This window comes from Martes martes (assembly GCF_963455335.1).
Source record: "Martes martes genome assembly, chromosome: 5".
NCBI lineage: Eukaryota > Metazoa > Chordata > Mammalia > Carnivora > Mustelidae > Martes > Martes martes.
Window position 1 is genome coordinate 162,011,491 of NC_137892.1, and position 21,717 is coordinate 162,033,207.

A 21,717-nucleotide genomic window follows, 5' to 3' on the forward strand; every position below is an offset into this window, starting at 1 on the left:
AAGAGCCCGTCTGGGGCTGAGGAGCCTCAGGGACAAGGTGCGGCACCTCAGAGCCTCAGCTTCGGAAAGGAGGAGAAGGTCCCCTGGAGCAAAGGCAGGGGTGAGGGACAGGGAGCTCTGGCTCGGGGGGACACTCGGGGCTGACGCTTGGCAGGATCCTCCCTGCAGAGGGGATGTGAGCCGCCCACAGGGACATGCAGGGACAGCCGCGGGGCGAGCGTGGCATGCCCACCTCCACCTCCGGCCTGGCTTCCCAGCGGCTTCTGAGGCCAGTTAAAGAGCTGCCCTCAGCTCTGATCCACCGGGATCAGCAAGCAGGTCTGCGACCCTGTTCGCAGGAACCGCTTTCCTCCTTTTTCAAAATGACTGATTAAAATCATATGGGGAGGAGATGCTAACAGCCTGACTCGGGTCCTGGGAGTTTTCCGGGGAAGTTCTCATCTGAAACTCTCCTCCCTGCCGTCCACTTAACCTGTCTTAGCTCCCCTCCCAGAGAGCACCGAGCTGCCCCTGGACCACCACGGTCCCTGGTGGGCAATCTCCAGGCTGCCGTTCTCGAGCGAGCGGTGTCGCTCAACTTCCCGTTCGCCTCCAGCCAGCGCTTCCCGGGAACTGGATCTCCCTGTGGTTCCTGAACACCAGGACGGCAGACGTGCCTGTGAGGGCTGCCTCGGGCTCTGGGCAGGGGCCTGCCAAGTGGGCTTTCCACACAGCGTGTCAGGAGGGAAGGGCCCTCACGGGAACCCGATCGCAGCCACTCCCTGGATGGGCTCTCAGACTGGGATGGGAGGCCTTCGGATTCTCCAAGGCCCCGGAGTGAGCCCAAGAATCCGCATTTCCAACAAGCTCTTGCATGAGGTAGCTGCTGCCGGCCCGGGGCCAGTCCCGCCCCCCACCGCATCTCGGTTCCCCTCCACGAGATTCCCCACACCGTGATCTTACATGGGTGGGCGGCCAGGCTCCGGGGGTGAAATCGGATTCTTTAAAACCTCGTAAGTCAGATCTCATGCTGCCGCTCCAGATCTGTGCCCACAAGCAAACAAGACTGTGTGTGTGTGTGCATGTGTATGTGCATATGCACGGGCACACGTGTTCTCTGCCCAAGACATTTAGGAACGATGCCCTCAGAACACCCACCTAAATGTGGAGCCTAAACTTGTAATCACCAGGGAATTTGGGGGGTCAGGGGAGGGTCATCGTAACAGTTTGTTGAAATCACTGTGACGAGCATGATCAGTAACACGTGTACTCTCTCAAGAATCTGAACCATCACTTTAAGAGTGGGCTGCTCCGGGGCACCTGGGGGGCTCAGTTGGTTAAGCAACTGCCTTTGGCTCAGGTCATGATCCGGAGTCTCGGGATCAAGTCCCACATCGGGCTCCCAGCTCCACGGGGAGTCTGCTTCTCCCTCTGACCTTCTCCTCTCTCATGCTCTCTCTCCTTGTCTCTCTCTCAAATAAATAAAATCTTTGAAAAAAAAAAAAAGAATGGGCTATTCCCAACTTGCATTCCCGACAGTGTACGAGGATTCCCCTTTCTCCACATCCTCTCCAACACATGTTGTTTCCTGTCTTGCTAATCTTGGCCATTCTATAGCAGCCATGGCCACGGTCGCCAAACTGTGGAAGGAACCAAGATGCCCTTCAACGGACGAATGGATAAGGAAGACGTGGTCCATATACACTATGGAGTATTATGCCTCCATCAGAAAGGACGAATACCCAACTTTTGTAGCAACATGGACGGGACTGGAGGAGATTGTGCTGAATGAAGTAAGTAAAGCATAGAGAGTCAATTATCATATGGTTTCACTCACTTGTGGAGCATAAGGAATAACACGGAGGACATTAGGAGAAGGAAAGGGAAAATGAATTGGGGGAAATCGGATGGGGAGACGAACCATGAGGCACGAGAGACTGTGGACTCTGAGAAACAACCTGAGGGTTTTGAAGGGGCGGGGGGTGGGGGGTTGGGGGAACTAGGTGGTGGGTATTAGGGAGGGCACGGATTGCATGGAGCACTGGGTGTGGTGAAAAAACAATGAATACTGGTACGCTGAAAATAAATAAAATATTTAAAAAAAAAAAAAAAGAATGTTCTGTTCCCTCCATACCTAAGTGACCCTCTGCCAGCGGTGGATACAGATAGCCACTAGTGTGCGCTGGGGTCACCGTCAAGTCCAGAGGAGGGGGCGCCCAGGAAGGGCTGCACGTGGGAGAGACATGGGGTGGAATGTGTGAAAACGCTCGCAGTGACCTTGGGTCGGAGAGCAGTTTTTCTTCTTTTCTATCTGTTTACGGCATTTTAACAAGAACTAATGACGGCATCTGCAAATGTGGGTCCTCATGAAAATGCACATCTGTCTTCTGACATCGTGGACACTGGGCAGTGAGACGTGGGGGCAGGAGGGGCCGACCGCCCAGGCGACCCCCATGGGACCTTCTACCTGCCCGCAGCCTGTCCAGGCTCCTGCCCTGACCTCTCCCTCCTTCTTGCCCCTTCTTGCTGGAAGGCTCAGCATCGAGAGCCTCAAGGGCTGCTCATGGAGCTGACGTTCTGGTTTCTCTCTGACCAGGCTGGCCACCGCTGACTGACTCAGGGAACCCAACCAGAGGGCACGGCAGAGGCCCCATAAAACACACGCCTGTGTACCGGTGCGCGCGCGCACACACACACACACACACACACTGAACCGCTCTTCTCAGGAGAGGGCAGCTGGGGGGGCTGACTTCCCATCTGTTTCCCTCCAGATCACAGCTCTGTGGGCGGAGCCCAGACAGCGCACCTGAGCCCCAGGGGAGCGTCGTGTCATGTGGCCCAGCTACTTGGGAACAGGTTTGGGCGATGCTATAAGAAACAATTCTTCAGGGCGCCTGGGTGGCTCAGTCGTTAAGCGTCTGCCTTAGGCTCAGGTCATGATCCCAGGATTCTGGGATCAAGCCCCGCATTGGGCTCACTGCTCTGTGGGAAGCCTGCTTCTCCCTCTCCCTCTCCCACTCCCCTGCTTGTGTTCCCTCTCTCGCTGTGTCACTCTGCAAATAAAATCTTGAAAAAAAAAAAAGATTTTCACCACTAAGCCAGAGCTACAGAGAATCACGTGAGATCAGGTCTTTGCTTTGATCGAGGACCAGAAAATCTGTGCCCATGGGCTTGGCTAAGAACAATCACAGTGCTTCTCTCAGCCTTGACTGTCAGCCTTGATTTCTGTGTGGTGCCTATCAGATCCTTGAAGATTTCCCTCCATCTGCTCTCACAGACTGTGCTCCTGGGGCCCACTCCCCACCTTTGGCTCATCAGTCTGTCCACCATCCACAGGTAATATGGCAAGTGTTAAGTGTTAAACAACATAAACAACCCTCATGTCTATGTGCAGTGCTATGTGGTTTTTTTTTTAAGGTTTTACTTATTTATTTGAGGGAGAGAGTGAAAGTCCTAGTGAGGGGAGGGGCAGGGAGAGAGGAGAAGCGGGCTCCCCGCTGAGCAGGAAGCCCCACACTGGGACTCGATCCCAGGACCCCGGGATCACAACCTGAGCAGAAGGCAGAGGCTTCACCAGCTGAGCCCCCCAGGCGCCCCCGTCTATGGTCCCCGTTCAAAGGGCTCCCTTGGGTCCTCCATCGGAGACTTCTGCTCACCCCAAGCGTAAGGATTTCATACTCAGCATCTTGGGGCGTCTACTCTTTGGGTATGGAAGGGCATACGGGCTGACACACTGTTAGTACGGACACCGAGACACCAGCCTGGGGGTGCCAAGGGAAGACATAATTCTACAAAAGAGGTTTCAGAGTACCAAACAGAGAGACAGCTGGGGCCCCCGGTGTGGGGCAAGTGGGTCCAGCACGTCAGGAGGCTTGTCTGACAACAGCCACAGGAAGACGAGCCGCCACATCATCCCGGTTGTCGGGACAGAGTTTGGACAGATGACCTGAGTCGCCAGAGGGGAGGCAGGCTCCATCCAAGGAAGTGGAGAAGTCAGGAGACGGGTCACAGGAACGCCTCTCTGCGGCACAGACCCCCGGTCATCTGTCCCCCGGACTGAAGCTTCCGCGCCGTCCCTCCTCCACGTCCTGCTCGCTGGCCTCTGTCACAGTGTGGCGGGAAGATGGGGGCCATGCTTTGACCCCCTCAGCCGCAGCAGCTACAAACTGCACACCGTGCATACATTTCTCCAGGTGTGCGCGTGTGCACTCGTACAGGTCGACACACATGTGTGCACAAAAACACACTCCTTTGAAGGCGACGACATAATCCCAAATAAGGAGGAATGTGCTCCTCGTCCCTGCCGGGGGGCCTCGTGGAGAATAAGATCATGACAGGATTCCCTCTGCTTCGAGAGTTTCGGAACCTAGACTGTCCGGTTTCTGAGGTAAAGCTGTAACGTTAACGGAAGGGAAGTGGGGCTGACATTGATTTGGCTGGACCCAGTGTTAGGAGCTTTATAGGTAGTCTGTCATTTAATCCTTAAAGGAACCCTATAGGGCAGCTTACATTATCTTCATTTTATAGATGGGCTCACCAAGGCATACAAGGCTTAAGTAGCTCATGAGGTCATGAGACTTTAAGAGGCAGGGCCTTGCCGTGAAGCCTGGCAGGCCGGGCACAAACGTCACGCAGTCTCCTCCAGCTCAGCGAGGCACAGCCCGTCACTTCCCGGTACAGTCTTTCCATCCATCCAACATGACATACGCGGGGAGAAACTGTAACCTCTTGTTTGATTTGTGTTTGAGACAGAAAGAGATGCGCACCGCTTTCTATTTCAGAACTTCATACACTGGCGGGCAATTTTTTAAACTCTATTCCCCGGGAGCTGAAGCAAGGGAACTCGAATTCTGAATGATGGAAGTGACTTCCAGGCCCTGATCCCTGCTTTGCGTCTGGGAGCAGGAGTGAGGGGGGCACAGAGCCCTGCAGAAGCCGCCCCCATGGAGGGGCATGTGTTTCTGGGTCCAGCGGGATGAGCCCATATCACCCTTTCCAAATACGGCCTTCAGGTATTTTTGAATCAAAAAGTCGTCGGGATCCTGCATGTGTCCTCTTGACAAATAGATCGTTGGTGGCTGGTGAGGGCCAGGCCCAGTGCTAGACCCTGAGGGCTCAGCAGCTCATGAAAAGCAGCAAAGGCCATGACCAGCCATGACCCAAGACTGTTCCAGGCTGTCACAGAACGTAAACACAGAGAGACTGCAGCCGATAGCAAAGGCAGACGCATACCCGGGTCAAGTGTAAAAGGACCACAGACTTCCAGGCCAGGAAACTGAGAGCGTTGCTGATCTGGGGTCGGGGGGAGCATGGCCTGTGGCCCAGGGGCATCCTGGAGCTCAGTTCCAGTGAGCACGGTGGAGACCCGCTCAGAACCCAGGCAACACCAAACCCGGGGCACCAAGTCCTTGTCTCAGACCCAGGGAAAAGTCCAGGACAACAAGAAAACTTACAGATAGGAAACTGGTGTGGAAGAAACTCGAAACCAAAGCGAAACAAATCCGAGGGATGCTCGATCCCACAGTGTTGGACCGAGTGTTGGAATGATTCATTTCCGTGCGGCTGACGGGCCCAGACCCCGGGCATTCTGCACAGATGGGCTTGAGAGCTTACATAAAATTACCTTTTCAAGTCCTACTATGGCATTTACCTCCCTTTCTGCATTTTCAGAAGGGGAACTACACCTGATATCTCCTGGCTTTTTCACCAGGATGAAATCAGATCACACGGACAGGAGCAAGGCACGGGCAGGCCGGGGGGTGCTGGCTAAGCACAGTGGCAGTCACACGCCACCCCGCAGACAACCTCTGTTGTCGCCATCCACGCGGACAACAGAGAGGCTTACAGCCCGGGCGCCCATGGTGGGGCCCAGGGATACCCATCTCCCAGGTAACGAAGACTGGCGTGGCGGGGCCCACCCTTGCGTCACATCTGTTCGTAGGTGGCAGGTTGCTCGAGATCTTCATTCGAAATTGATTTCCCCAGCCCATATCAACAAGGAGAGATAGAAAAGTGAATTTAAATATTTCTGGCTTTGAGTGTTTTCAAATTTCTGAATATTCTGAGAAAATAAAAACACAGAGACGGCCACATGCCCCACAGCACGGAGGGTCCCGGGGCTCCGTTTTCACAGCAGGGCATAGATCATGGTGCTTCAGGTGAGTTTCCTGGGAAACGGGGTCTCCTCCACCCCCAGCTGGAGGGTTACTACGACTCAGGTCTCGTTTCTCAGACTGAGGACACATCTGGGAAGCAAGGTCTCAGCAGGGCTTGCAATCCCTCAACGACTTGTCGGAAGCAGCAATCACCGCGCGCGCCGGAGTGCCGGAATCAGACGGGCCGGGGTCTCACGTGGCCCGTGTGAACGGAGCAGAGAGGAGCAGTGCGGCGTCTGAAGGCGATCGTAAGGAAGCCGAAGAAGGCGATCCTGGAACCGGGAGAGCCCAGAGCGAAGCCCCGCCTGTGGAGGATGGGGGGTTCACGAGCAAGTGCTCCGGCCGCCGTTACCTTCTTGTGGGAACCAGCCCCGGCCTGCCCTTCAGAAATCACTTTTTTAAAAAAAGGTTTATTTATTTGACAGAGATCATAAGCAGGCAGAGGGGCAGAGAGAGAGAGAGGAGGAAGCAGGCTCCCGGCCGAGAAGAGAGCCCGATGCGGGGCTCGATCCCAGGACGCTGGGGTCATGACCTGAGCCGAAGGCAGAGGCTTAACCCATGGAGCCACCTAGGTGCCCCCAGAAATCACTTTTAAATCTTCATATTTCTCTGAAGTACCTGAAAAGGGACTATTTCATCTTGAAGACGATGGTTTGACCAGTCTCCAAGTTCTGACTGATTCTAACTGTAGAATGAAAACCAGCTGTTGTCAAAGCCTTATCCTTCCTTTATAAAGAGAAAGAAACCAATCACGGAAGCAAAACTACACGGAAAACTAGAAAATATTCCACAAATGAATGCACGCCGTCTTTTGAGAAGCCTCGTTTCTATCACTGGGCTAGGTATTCATGGGTGTGGGTTGAGCGAGCACAGAGGACCCTCGGAATTGGAGGGGTGAGGAGAAGGCCAGGAAACCAGAGTGGGTGACATCCCGGGGGCTTCTCCGAGTCTCAGGGACTCCCAGCTGCATGCAAGGGACAGCGCTGCCTGGCACGACCACACTGAGCCTCTGGTGTCCTAACGTGTCCCAGAGCCTTGGAGGGTGGTGACAACAGTCATCTATGGACGGCCTGTGATGTTCTCCTGCAACAAGGAACTGGCCCGAATCTGATTCCTCTGATGCGGCGACCTGTCCAAAACGGCAGACCACGGAGACACTAGGCTTGCTGTGGGTCCCAGCACCCGTCCTTCCGGTTCCAAGTGTGGGTACCAGAGACGGGGAACCCTGGCGCATGTGCACGCTCGCCACAGCAGGAGCATGGTGAGAGGAGCCTGGTGTGACTCAGTGACGGGGCTGACCTCAAATGGACACTCGAACCGACTGCCCCTGGTCGGGGAGGTATGTCCCAACTCAGGAGGCTCTGGGGATGGTGAAGGATCCCCGGTCCCTGGGAAGAGTCGGGCTTCCCCGTTTCACCCTGGTCCTCTGAGCATGCCTGTGGGGATGGGCAGGGGTGCACATCGCAGCCCAGGCCCCGAGAAAGGTGCCCCCTCCCCAGAAGATGGCCCTTTCCTTGATTTCTCCTCCGCTTTTTGGGAACAAAGATGTCAGCAAGGGGGTAATGCCTTTTGTAACTTGGCAGGGTCTTGGATAAAGACACAGTAGGCATTTTTATGAACTTGGCTCAAAGGTAACTCAACACAGGGAGAGGAGAGCAAGACCTATTTCAATTTGGTCTCAGGGACCAAAAAGGACAAGTTCAGCCCTTTTGTTACAGTGTAAAAAAAGAAGAAGGGATGCTTTCTGCAGGGTTCGGAGCATTCTAGCAAGCAAAGGTGGGGAAGATCTAACCGAGCAGTGGCTACGAGGAGAGAGGGTGATGTTGGCCGATGATGAGAGTAACTGTGCTGTGGCAGACAATGCAAGGTCAGCCGAACCTCGTCCCCTGCACCACGCTCCCAGGTCCCCTGCGCGTTCTCAGTCCTGTGGACCCCTGTCTGCCTCCTCTCTGGAGAATGCTCATGTTCCTGAGGACAGACCCAGTGGATGTCATTTCCCTCACAGTCTCACCACCGTGCCTCACGCCCGTAAGGCAGGACTGCGGGACTGATGTCCTCCCTTCGGAGGCTGAGATGGGCTGATGTGCCTTGTTTCACCGGCTATAACACTAGAAAGGCACCAGACGCTCTCCATGTGAAGGAGCAGGTTACTATTTCACTGTTCAGTCCGCAGACCGGAAGTGAAGCAAAGGTCTCTGCATTTCCTCCCGACTTTAAGAAGTCTGAGGTTCAGATGTGTGCCCGCAAACAACTTGTTGACGGAGCAAGTGAGGGAACGAAAGAATGGTTTGTTATCAGCTAGGTCAGGGCAAGGCTGCTAATGGTCCCATGCCATTTTCTGAACTTGATCGATTAACTAATGAAGTTCATGCCTTAGACTATCAGTAGATGGCGAAGACAATAGTACTGGGAAAGTATGAGAGGCTGGTTCACAGCCAATTTTAAGATTCGTCTGAGAATTATTTAAAGATTGTATTTAATTGAGAGAGAGAGAGAGAGAGAGAGAACATGTGCACGAGCCGGGGGGGGGGGTGGAGGAGAGGGATGGAATCTCAAGCAGCCCCTTGCTGAGCGTGGAGCCCAGTGTGGGGCTCAACCTCGCACCCCTGAGACCGTGACCTGAGCCGAACCCAAGAGGTGGACCCTTAAGCAACTGAGCCACCCAGGCACCCCTAAGATTTGTCTGAGAAATGCTAACTGTGAATCAGATCGATGTTTCCACTTAAGCAAAAAGCATTATCCCCAGACACTGCCTGGCGCATAGTGGAGAGCTTAGAACACAGCTCTAAGCCAAATTTTAATAAGCATTTCACTTGGAAGTAAATCAGCAGTTTGAGGTAAGTTATTTGAAATGCACTAAACCAACTGAGTCAGAGGCTGATTTTTAAAGATCATAGCATATGTAATTTTGAGAAATGGCTGATGCCTCTTCACTGGAAGTGAGAGTCATTACCGTGTGTCACTACCATGTGAAAAACGTGTCCACCTTAGAGACAGACGTCATCAGCTAAGGCAGCTCCCATGCGAACTATCTTCGTGGCTTCCTGTCTCTCCGCGTAAGCCCAGACCCCTCTCCGATGCCCACACACTGGCTGAGAGTTCAGTCAAGGCGCAACTAAGAAGGTTCACTGAAATAAAAACTGAGGTTATATCATAAAAGTGAGTGGAAAGGAAAAAGGAGTGGGGGGAGCTTGACGGGAAAGAAGGTGAAAGGTTGGATTCGCCCTGTGTCTGTCAGGAAATCTTATTTCCCAGAGAGAGGGGAGCCCACTAGAATAGAGAAGGAAACGTGACCTCTTTAGAATAAAATAAAATAAAACAAAACAAAAGCATTCTGCATCTTCCACTGATACCAGGAAATGTATGTTTCTTGAATGAACAAGAGGTGGGGGAGTTTTCCAAGTGTCTTTCCCAGTTCATTAATTCCCTAACTGGGTCATTAAAAGGTCCCCTTGGCGACATTAAGTTCACAGGGAGATAGCCAAGAAAAGTATGCTTTAAAAGGTTCACAACCCAGGATTTTGGAAGGTCTGTGCAACTAGAGATCTTGAAAACATGACATGCGCAGATAAAATGAAAATCGCGTCATGCCTTCCCTTTGCCCTGGGGGCTCAGGTTGAGACTGTTGGGTGACATGCTAACTGAGGCCCCCAAGAAAGGAAGACAGGGATCCAGAGCTCTTTCCATCAGATTCGCTGAGTTTAGTTACTCAGTTACTGAGTTTAGTTACTCCCTCACAGAACTGAAAACATGAGAACACATTCATTTTGAATGGTCAGCCTCCAATGTTAATCATTCAGACAGCTAAATGTGCTCTTCTCAGATAATGCAGAACTTACAGAACCTGGCCCACCTTTTAGAAGTGCGAGTCTCCAGTGGCACAGAATTAAGGAAACATTCTATAAACTTAAAGGAACTCAGGATTTATCTCCATCAAATCCTGAAACACCAACGTTGGGAAAGGCGTAGGCAGTGAATTCTGGCCAACTCTTTCCTCAACACAGCCACTTGGAAGTCTGGGGAACTAATCGCCCCCAGCTGAAGACGACGCTCTGTGGTTAATCCTTGACAATTAACCGTGTGATCTACTGGGGAGGTCTGACAAGTCCATCAAACACGGATCAAAAAAGAGCGCAAGTTAGGACTAAACAGGACAAAGCCTCGGGGCGCCTGAGTGGCTCAGTGGGTTAAAGCCTCTGCCTTCGGCTCAGGTCATGATCCCAGGGTCCTGGGATCGAGCCCTGCATCGGGCTCTCTGCTCAGCAGGGAGGCAGCTTCCTCCTCTCTCTCTGCCTGCCTCTCTGCCTACGTGTGATCTCTGTCAAATAAATAAATAAAAATCTTAAAAAAAAAATAAAATAAACAGAACAAAGCCTCGACCTTCAAGTGGTCACGACACGAAGGGCTGCTTGGTCCATGAGGGGCCCCTTACTAGCCGCCCATCAGGCTACCGTTCAGGGAACAACTGTTCCCATCAATCAGCAAATGCTCTGTTGTGAAGGGAAGACACAGGATGAAGCCACTGTGCTTCCTGGTAGAATCATCTTTGTTAAAGAATGTGAACGGACGCGAGGCCATGAGCAGCAGGGACCACTGGGAGTTCGGCCACGCTTGGAAGCACACAGGGTCAGTGGAGCTTTTGAACCCACACCAGACCTCTGAGACAGGAGTAATGATTACGTCCAGGCATCGATACTCATAAGACCTTACAGCTTCAAGGACATGAAAGTCTGTTGCCAAGATTTTGTGGATGGTGCCCTCCTGCAGCCCAGAACTGTCCCAGCAGACACGTCCTGTTTCCACTCTCACCCCCGCTGCGAGTTTGTGCAAGTCGGCGTAGGTGAAAACACAGGACAGGTGCTCAGTAAATAGCAACACGCTTTTCTCACTGTCCTCTTGCTTCTCTGGAGAATTAATCCCGGGGGCACTGAGACAGCAGGAGAGGGAAGACAGCATGCTGTATCCATTCAAGGATATAGGGGAAGGTCTGGTTTAACCCTTCTTGAACTTTCCCCTGTGGCCAGGGAGGGGTACTTGGAGCAAGCGCTGAGACTTGGGACCCAGGCAGGTGGGGTTTCTAGCAGGAAGACTGTCAGAGGAACCCCACACCACAGGAGGTGCTGAAAGCCAGGCATCCTGTGCTCCACCGAGTTGTTGGATGGACAAACCCTAATTTCCCATCAATTTTTCCACCCAGACTGAAAATACACAACACATCCACTGACTCTATAACGCAATTCTTTCACCAAATGATTTTGGAATAGGTTCTGGGTTGATTTCTTCTAGAAACCTCCATGTGAGGATTATTCCTGAGGACTAATTAGTTGATTTGCAAGTATGCTAATCACACATTCAGCATTTTCGGGATCCTGAGGCAAGTAATTCAGTAAGAGTGGAGAAAACCAAGTGCTCCTCAGAATGCCTGACACACAAACAGGGGACTTGAGTGAAGCAGCTGTAAAGAAACTGGTGCAGACCCGCCATCCTCCAGAGACGTTCCCATGCAATTCCTTATACTTTTCCACCAAATGAAAAATACGAAGTGTTCTGAAAATCGCACAATACGAGGCTTTGTGATTCCGTCATTAATTTAATCAAACACTATCAGCTATCCCTAAATAGGGATGGACAACATCAAGTATATTCAGTACAATCTGTGAAAGCATGAGGGGTGGTATTAAGATCGGAAGGAAAAGGGAAGAGGAATAAATATGATTAGAAATTAATTTTCCCATGTCACACACAGGGGATGGCTATGAACATAGTTTTGTTCCTCCATGTCCTGAGTGGGGACCATGGCAGCTTGTCTGGCCCCATCCCCAGCGAGGGGCCCGTATACTTCTCTCTGTTTTGTAATTAGAGCCACTTGTCTGCTCTCCGTGTGCACAGAAGAGAATCCTGTTTTTCCTTAGAAAGCTCTTAATGTCAGAATTTAAATATGATTTCATTATTTTATTCTTAGTTAGTGATGGGAAGAGTTCGTGTGGGTCAAGCACATTAGTGTTAACTGTCCAGACTTACTTTTTTTGTTAATCTTTGTTTTTCTCTATTTCTTTCATGTCTTTTATTAGAGCAACTATTACGAATATTTGAATTCATTTTTACTTTTAAAAAAAAAATCTTAATCTTATTTTTTTTTTTCGGTGCTCAAGATACATTCCTGGAAACCTATAAACTTCCAAGAAGAAATTGACAACCTGAGTAGACCAATGTCTAGTAACGATTAAAGCAATGATCAAAAAACAAGAGTCCAGGACCTGACAGAATCCCTGGGGAATTCTACCAAACATTCAAAGAAGAAATAATACCTGTTCTCCTAAAGCTGTTTCAAAAACAGAAACAGAAGGAAAACTTTTAGACACTTTCTATGAAGCCTGCATTACCCTGATCCCCACACCCGGCAAAGACCCCACCAAAAAGGAGAATTTCAGGCCTATATCCCTGATGATTATGGATGCTAAGATTCTCAACAAGATCCTAGCTAATAGGATCCAACAGTGCATTAAAAAGATTATCCACCGTGACCAGGTAGGATTTATCCATGGGATGCAAGGGTGGTTCAACATTCACAAATCAATCAATGTGATAGAACAAATCAATAAGAGAAGAGAGAAGAACCACATGATCCTCTCAATTGATGCAGAAAAAGCATTTGACAAGATACAGCATCCGTTCCTGATTAAAATGCTTCAAAGTATAGGGATAGAGGGAACATTCCTGAACTTCATAAAATCTATCTATGAAAGACCCACAGTGGATATCATCCTCAATGGGAAAAAGCTCACAGTCTTCCCTTTGAGGTTAGGAACACGACAAGGATGCCCACTCTCACCACTCTTGTTCACCATAGTAGAAGTCCTAGCAACAAAAATCAGAAAACAAAGAGAAATAAAAGGTATTCAAATTGGCAATGAAGAAGTCAGACTCTCTCTCTTCCCACATGACATGATAACTTTATATGGAAAACCCAAAAGACTCCACCACCAAACTACTAGAACTCATACAGCAATTCGGCAACGGGGCAGGATACAAAATCAATGTACAGAAATCAATTGCTTTCTTATACACTAACAATGAAAACACAGAAAGGGAAATTAGAGAATCGATTCCATTTACTATAGCACCAAGAACCATAAGATACCTGGGAATAAACCTAACCAAAGAGGTAAAGGATCTGTACTCGAGGAACTACAGAACACTCATGAAAGAAATCGAAGAAGACACAAAAAGATGGAAGACGATTCCATGCTCTTGGATCGGAAGAATAAACATTGTCAAAATGTCTATACTGCCCAGAGCAATCTATACTTTTAATGCCATCCCATTTTTATTTTTTCTTTATTCACTAGATTCTTACTTTATGCAAGAGTCTGTTTTGTGTACCTTTTTTTTTAACTTAAATATACAACTGTCTAATTGCTTAATTATTAAACCAGGAATTCACAAAGCTGAAATCTGTATATCTTTTTGAAAACTTGTTTGTTTTCTAAATATCAGATAAATTGAATATTGTGTTTCTAAATTTGAAAAATTTACCTGTCACTCTTTATCAGACAGTATGTCTGGCTCTAGCTGAGAATGTTCTTGTAGTGAACTAACTATCAACTCAGTCATGCCTATGGTCTAGTTCTTACGGCATTAAAATGACAAAGCCATCGACTGTCACGTGAAATTCTCCTTTTGACATGCTGTTTCTAGTCATTTCCAGTGCAACTTGCATAAAATTCTTATGCTTTCTGGGTGAATTTCAATATATGATTTCATAACAAATTTTTTGAGCGAGACCATTTGACCAAACCTCCAACTGTATCACGGTATTTTCATGGAAGCTTCTATTTCTCGTCACCAGCACAATCCATACAATAATTTGAGTGACTTTCATTTCAACAATCTCAAACAACAAAACTATACTTTATCAAATCTTCACTTAAATGGAAAGGAGAAACCAGTTCAGTGCATGAGCTCCTCAGAGCGCCACGCTGAGGTAGATGGATGGGAGAAGGCAGGCCAGGCCTTTCAGGGACCTCCAGAGCCCCTGTTCCCTGCTCTCCCTCGGGGACAGGTTGCCCACCTCAGGCAGAAGCTCCGAGCCACCTGCCGGGACATGGGGTGGACCCGTGTCCTGCATGCCCGTGGCCCGGATGCACCAGGGCCCCTCAGTGCCCACCACCAGGGGAGGTGTGAGAAGTGACCTACCCCCACCACAGGACACAGAGCACTCGGACCGAATGATGGCCCACGTGTAGCGAGGCTGGCTGCCGGGCTTCTTCTCCCCCCGAAGCCGAGGCACAGAGTACTCCCAGGCAATGCCCGGGTTCCTTCCCAGAAACAGGAGCTGGAAAACAAAAACAAGAAAAGAAAGAAAAAGGAGGGGTAGGACAAGTTAAAATGGAACTGACAAATAAAAGCTAATTTGTAAATAATACATAAACAACAATATCAACAGTAAGTTCGTCACAATGAGAAACCCTGTCCATCCTCCAAAATGCGTATGAACTTTCTAAACAGAAGTGAATGGTCAGCAGGAACCAAGCGCATTAGGAAAAATGTGGACATTTTACTCTTTGACCTCACATCTAGGATATGCCTCCATGCAAGCCTTCGGACATCTCTGCAGCTCAGCTGAAGTGTTTGGTTACTTCCCCCCGGTGTTTCCGTGGACCCCGCCCCCCACAAATCCCACCCATCTGAGCGAATCAGAAAGTGCTGCCTAGAGATCACTGTCCCACTTCTAGTGAGTTCCAAGCAACCGAGGCCTCCCGAGGGGCTATCAGTGGGACTGGCTGCTGAGGTCTTTTGCCGACTGGCATGCACCATGCAGTTCCAGGAGAAAATGATCTTATCAGTAAAGATCTCTCAGGTTGCACCTGTCTGTGACCTATAGCTTAGCATCTCCCATTTGAACTCTTCCCTTCTTAGCTTGAAACCCAATCGTATGGACCGTCCCATTCTCACTCACAAATGTCTCAGATCCACTGATCTCAGTAAGAAGCCTTCTTATTTTGGAACCTCACCATTAATCTGTTCATAGAAATCCCATCTCTGAGTCTTAGAGCCTTTATTGGTCCTCATGTGATGCACCCGTGAGTAAAGACACTGGTGCCTCCCTGACAACACAGCTCAAGTCTTAGTCGCTGAAGGTGTTGGAGGACAGGGGCGAGCCCTGGAGAGGTGGCTACACGGCCGGGTACTGAGCTGCTCTCCTGCCTGATATCCTGAGCCTTTGCCGCTCTTCTCCCATCCAGAACAGCTCTTAATAAGCCATGTTCCTCTTCACATTTGACCTATCTCTCCTGTGGGGTTATTCCAGCTGGAGTCTGAGATGGTGGGAGAAATAATCAGAGCAGGAATTCAGGGTGAAGAGGAGAACTCAGGGCCAAAAGGGGAGACAGAGATGGGACATGTGCAGATGGGGAGGCTGCCCCCAGATTGTCCAGGGAAGCATCTCCCAGGAAGATATGAGAGGACAAGAAGGGGCTGCCTGGCCCCCAGAGCAGGTGGGGGGGGCATCTGGTTGGCTCATGTCTGCATACCCAGTTGTGGGCTGAGGGGGCTGCTTTTGAGCCAAGTGCTTTCATCTTGCACAGAAATACAAAAAGGTAAGGGGCTCTGCAGCGCCGACCCCCTACCACCTCCATCTCCGCAGTCCCATGGGGACAGATCATGGTGTAGGAAGAGCCTATTTGCATTTTGTGAGCCTCTGCAGCCATGGGTCGAGAACAGAAGGGCAGTGGGTCGGGAGGCTGTTTCGAGACCCCCTCCCTGCACACTGGGCCCATGTGAGGGCACAGCAGGGTCTTTGCTCATCTTGTCCCATTCCACAGGATTCGGTAGAATGCTGATCCCACCCCAAAGAGAGGTGCAGGCAGAGTCCCCTGAGTGTGCCAGCTTCTCACAGCCAGAGAGCCTGCAGGACCGGGACAGGCTTTTGCAAAAATCCACTAATAAGGAACCCCGAACAGGAGCTGCCCGATGGATGTAAGTACAAACGTGAGGAGGCCCCAGAAAGAGAATGAGTCCACGGCCCCAGTGCACACATCAGTGCTGTTTCTGAGACGCCCTCAAATTATAAACCTCATTCTGTGCATTTAAAATTATACCAATGGCCCTCAGTCCCCACCAACGCCAGAAGACCCCCACGCCCCGGCCCGAAGGTGAGAGGCTGGAGTCTACCTCCACAACCAGGGTTTCGTTGGTTGGCCCAGACGAGGTTAAGCTCTCTGGCTCGTGGGAGGACCGTCTGTAGTCGAACATGGTGCCTGAAAACTTGTATCGGCCAGGCCAGTCGACCGTCCAGTGTCCGTTCAGGTAGTACTTTCGGAGGGTGTTGCGCACAGAGATGTAGGAGGTAGACACGTTCATTTCGCGGATGCGGATACTCCGGGCTCCAGGAGGAATGGTGACCATCTGATAATACTCTACAGTGAAGGAAACAGGAGCGGAGAGAATGTGCTGTCTCACTCAACACACCGAGCCGAAATCCCTACGCACCTGGGGCTCCCCACCACGAAAACCTGAGGATCCACATTGGGAACCAGGAGAAACTCTGGTGTGGCCATCAGTTCCATTAGTTCTTTAAGTGACTTTTTTTTTTTTTTAACTGGAGCAGAGTTATTATTATTTTTGCTAATAGTAACCTAGCAACTACTTCCCATCCAAAGGAAAGGCTTGACAAGCAAACAGGGAAGGAGAGTGTGTAGGTCTTTGCAGGACCCTTAAGGCTGCTGTTTCCACTGCACCTCAAGGGTTTCCCGCCAGGAAGTTCCACTCGCCATCTTCTCCGCTCAACACCTGCCCGCAGCTCCGCGTACTCACGGTTGGCGCCATGGGGCTTGGTGTAGAGCCCCTTGTGCGTCGTGCAGTCTGAATTATTGCCCCTGCACACACCGCAGGAGTCTTCCAAAGCATCAGACCCAAGGACACTGTCACATCCGACTCTCTGGGGGACCGGGGTCACACGTCATCCGTGCAAGAGAAGACAAGAGCGAAGTCACAAACCTCCAATGAGAAACCGTCCCGTAATAGCAGAACATTTCACCCACACAGGGTAGTTAACAAATATTTATTGGATACCAAATATGTGCACAGCGAGACTGTGACTCGACTCCCGGGTCCAAAGAAAGAGACCCTGGCATCTGTTCTCTTCAGTACTGCTACATGACCTCAGTATCGGGAGCCCTCAGCAAAATCTCAGATTGTCATGCTGGAGATAACAGTGCATTTCAGACCGACACAAAGCTCTTAGTAAATGACAAGAATGTGCCTACAGGAGGGTCCACGGGACCCTGCCGCCATGCCTCTATAGTGCCGTGTGTAATGTGGAGAAGTAACACATGCCACGTGGGAATCATTCCCAGCAGTAAATTATGTAATGGGCAATATTTGTTTACTCTCTTAGAACTTAAGGAGCTCTTTATAACGTCTATGGTACCTGCCAATGTTACACTTCCTAACAAAGAGCTTAGTATATATAAGTAAAAAATTCAGAAATGAAGTAACTATAGCCAGCAATTCTTTGTTTGAAATCCTTAGGGCCAGATGCATTTCAGAACTCAGTGTTTTTGGCTTTTAGGAAGGTAATTAACATATTATGCACATAACGTGCAAGTCCCAGCAGGAGCCAGGTCAGTGCCCATAATAAAACACACAAATGATGTTTCTGTAGCAAAATGCGGACATGGTCACTCTAAGCGAACTAAATAAAACTGACAAATATTCTCACATCAGTTGAGGGTGTGTTTTGGCCAGCAAACAAATTCAGGGACGCTTACATTGTGCAGGCCAATACACTTTCTGTTTGATAGCTTTGGGGTTTCAGAACTACACGTAAGGGATTGTGGCACTGTATCGTTAAGAATACCTGAAAATAATGAAATATTTAACAAGTCAACTAGTAATTAGACCAAATGGACAGAGATCTGAACATTAATGCTGAAAGAGATCTCGCTAGAATGGAGTCGATCTTCACCCAGTAAAAAGGATGGCCGCGTGTGTCTCAGTGGCGGACCCGGCTTTACCGGGTCATCCAACTTAGAGAAATCTACAGTGAAGACGACGGTCTTGGACTGGCGGGTGTGCGCACTGAATCAGTTCAAGGAAAAACCCACCGTTCACACGCAGTGTATTTGATCAGGTAAGGCTTTAAATTTCCGCATATAACAGAATCCCTCCCCCATCTCAGCTCAGCATGGGGCGGCAAGCTCGGGCTCTATGGTCACTTTGCCACCAAATCTTTCACAGCTTCTCTTCCAAGTCCCTCCACAAAAGAGACCCCTACAGGATGCAACGTGGCCTCGGGGCTCAAAGCTGCCCCTGTCTGTGTTGCTGCCCGTGCTGCTGCAGGCTGACCCCACTCTGTTCTTCCTCATTCCCGGGGTCTGTTCCTTCTTGATGTGAGGATACAAACCCTCTGAGACCCCCTCCCGTTTGTCACCTCTCTCGGCCCCCCCCCGGGCCCTGACTGCCCTCATGTGCTCTGACACCTGAGTCGGGTCCTACCAACCCACTCCTTCTCGCAGGACCCTGTTCCCAGTCTGCTCCCCCAAACCCCTCCAACTCACCCCTCCAGATCTAGCTCACAAGCTCCCTTCTCCAAGGAGCCCCACAAATTCTCTGGATTTGTGTCTAGGAAGGAATCCGCTCTCCCCCATTCCCCAGCCTCTGCACGCACCTTGACTGCAACCAACCCCATGTGTCTCGGTGTGTGTTCTTCTGGCACCCCCTCCCCCCCAGGCTGTGGGTCGGAGGGAAAGGGCGGGGTTTAGATGCCTGGTGTCTTTAGCCCCTCAGAGGACGCCCGGCACAGAGCAGACTGTCTGGACACGTGTGTTGAACGAATGAACGATCATTATTACCTCACATATCCCATCTATACAAACATTACGGCTATCCTCCGAGCATGGAGTCCCATCTTTGACTTTATTTGACAAAGAAAAGAAGAAATCAAATCCTTCTGCGATACAGTAGAGTTTGCATAAGTGCTGATCTTAAAAAGAAATACACACACAAACACAAATAAGAAAGAGACTTAAGCTCTGATCATTTTTGCTCTAAATCTTAGACTTTTTAAAGTTTTCTTTTTTCCCCCATAAAATAACTCCCACACAACATTCATTGCAAACACATTTTTTTTTTTTTTTGTGGTGGTCTCACGAGGCTTGGGTTTTTTCCCCTTAATTTTTAATCTGTATAAGGCTTCACTATTAATTTTTTATTGTTTGTCCTTTCCTATCCTTGTTCTTTACCCAGTTGTTGGCACATAGTAGGCATTCAATAAATATTTGTTGACTTGAATACAACATAACTGTTCACTATTTTACTAGTATATTTAACTACTCTCTTGTAGAAATGCAAAAGGTCATCACCATTTAGTAGCAATATATAAAATTCTCACCAACGTAATAAACATAATAAAAGAATTCAAATGATCACCAAATTTCTTAATAACGCATTTGATGAAATACATATTTTTGAACCGTTAAAAGGAATAACTTTTAGATGACATCTCCAGAAGATAAGCAGAGGATAATGTTTCCTATAAATACAATGACTGTCAAAACACACGGATACGTGGAAAATGTAGGTATCATTGTACACTTAAGCATGGTGGATCAGGTTCACTTCCCCTCTTGACAATCTATTTCAAAGATTTTATGATTTACATAATTAATACGAACTTTCATAGAAACTTTTTCCCCTTCTTTCTTCTTGGTAAAGAACGGAGAGTTGATGATGAAAATAGAGTCCACCTTAGGAATTTTCATGGGCTCAAGACTCATCTACAAAAATTTTCTTCACCGTACAAGATGAAACCAACTGAATGACCCTAAGAATGGAGTTGAGTATGTGCCTCCATGATTAATGTATTTATTTCCTGAGACCGTGGAGTCAGGAATAATGCACATATGTTGACCTCCATTTCCAAGTCCTTTCCCCTTTGTCTCCTGTCTACTCATTTCTCACTGGATCAAATTTTACTGAGTTTAAGAGTTTAAAACACAACCCAGAAGGCTTTGTGTGAAACTGCCTAAAGTTTTCCTTTGAGGCTGTACTGCCGTCGTAAAGCTCTCACCATGAAAACACTATGTCTGTTGAGCTGGAGAAGGGTAAGATTGGGGAGATTCATGTATTTCTTAAGTGTTGCTTGGACAGTATTCCCAGTTTCAAAGAGCAAGATGACTAACTATTCTTTGAATTTCTCCTTAAATTATGCCAATTGAACTACCAGGTTCAAGTTACTGTAATCTTTTTTTATTTTTTTAAAGATTTTATTTATTTACTTGACAGACAGAGATAACAAGTAGGCAGAGAGGCAGGCAGAGAGAGAGGAGGAAGCAGGCTCTCTGCTAGAGAGCCCGATGCGGGGCTCGATCCCAGGACCCTGGGATCATGACCTGGGCCGAAGGCGGAGGCTTTAACCCACTGAGCCACCCAGGTGCCCCAAGTTACTGTAATCTTAAGAATAATACATCTTTCTCTCAACCTGGAGAGTAAAATCAGATATATGGTGCAAATAACCTTCTCAGTTTAAATCAAGACTTTTGAAAATAGTAGGCTTGAAAACTACCTAATTTTCCAAAAGATGCTAAACTTTTGCTCTGACTCTTTGGCCATGATAACTGCTCAGTGGGTGACATGCTTAGAGAAATATCACCATCAGTTGCTGGGATGTGTAATGAGGAAAACACTGACCCATGATCACTACACCATCTATTTTGAACGCTTTGTCACTTCTTTGAAGATCTCACTGTACGGCTGCACACCCTCTAGTCTCTTGTTAATTTCTGACCACACAGCTGGTCTAGTTTGGACCAGAAGCTGGCGGCGGTGGGGCAGGCGAAGAGCCTGGGTCAGTGGCCTCACACAGCGGTACAGTCTATCCAAACAGCGCACTTAAGACCACGCCCCTCTAAAGAGTACAAGTAACAAAGCACGGGGTTGTTAGTAGAGGAGGGATTTAGGATTCACCTTCCACTTGGGTGTATGGCTTCCACGTGTAACGCCATCCTCGGAAACGTTTGCCATTGTACTCGGCGCACTGCAGCGCACGGAAGTCAACGCTATTGTGCGGACATTGTTGACTGTTGCAAAGCCTCAGAGTACGAGTCGAGCCCTCACAAAACTTGCCTCCGTGCGATGGTCTGCAACAGGAAGAAACCTTGCATTTAATAGCGACTCTCCCCTTGCTGGAAACTAGGCTTATTGGAGAGATGAGCAGATCCAGTTAAATGGCTCACAGTGACAAAAGAAGAAGACTGCTCCCCAATGGGACCCTGACGTTTTTACCATGAACAGCATGAGCCATGTTACTGATGTCACTAGGGCAAGTTACAATGTGGAAGTGGGTCTGCTTGCCACCTGTTCACTGCTGGTGCCCAGCACCCCGGCACAGTGGACAGAAGGCAGAGCTGAGACTGACATTCAAATCCGTCACTGTCCGGATGGCAGCCTCGTCTGCCATCAGCTTCCCTGCGGCCAGGCCAGGACAGCACATCGGCTCAGGAACAGTCACCTCCCACTGGCTGGTGCTAACAGCAAAGAGGCTCTGCTCACGCCCCTGGAATCTATGTGGACACAGCACAGA

General features: G+C 49.3%; 1 protein-coding gene across 1 annotated transcript in view; it reads right to left on the reverse strand.

The window, feature by feature from the left end:
* Positions 1-21,717, reverse strand: part of ADAMTS16 (ADAM metallopeptidase with thrombospondin type 1 motif 16) — a gene marked incomplete at its 5' end in the record, with an annotated part of 146,080 nt that overhangs the window by 40,762 nt on the left and 83,601 nt on the right. Inside the window, 5 exons of the mRNA XM_080804378.1 lie at positions 14,331-14,469; positions 16,308-16,552; positions 16,950-17,073; positions 18,989-19,119; positions 21,102-21,274. Of these exons, the coding sequence (XP_080660504.1) occupies positions 14,331-14,469; positions 16,308-16,552; positions 16,950-17,073; positions 18,989-19,119; positions 21,102-21,274 (812 nt within the window). The remainder of the gene's footprint in view (positions 1-14,330; positions 14,470-16,307; positions 16,553-16,949; positions 17,074-18,988; positions 19,120-21,101; positions 21,275-21,717) is intronic.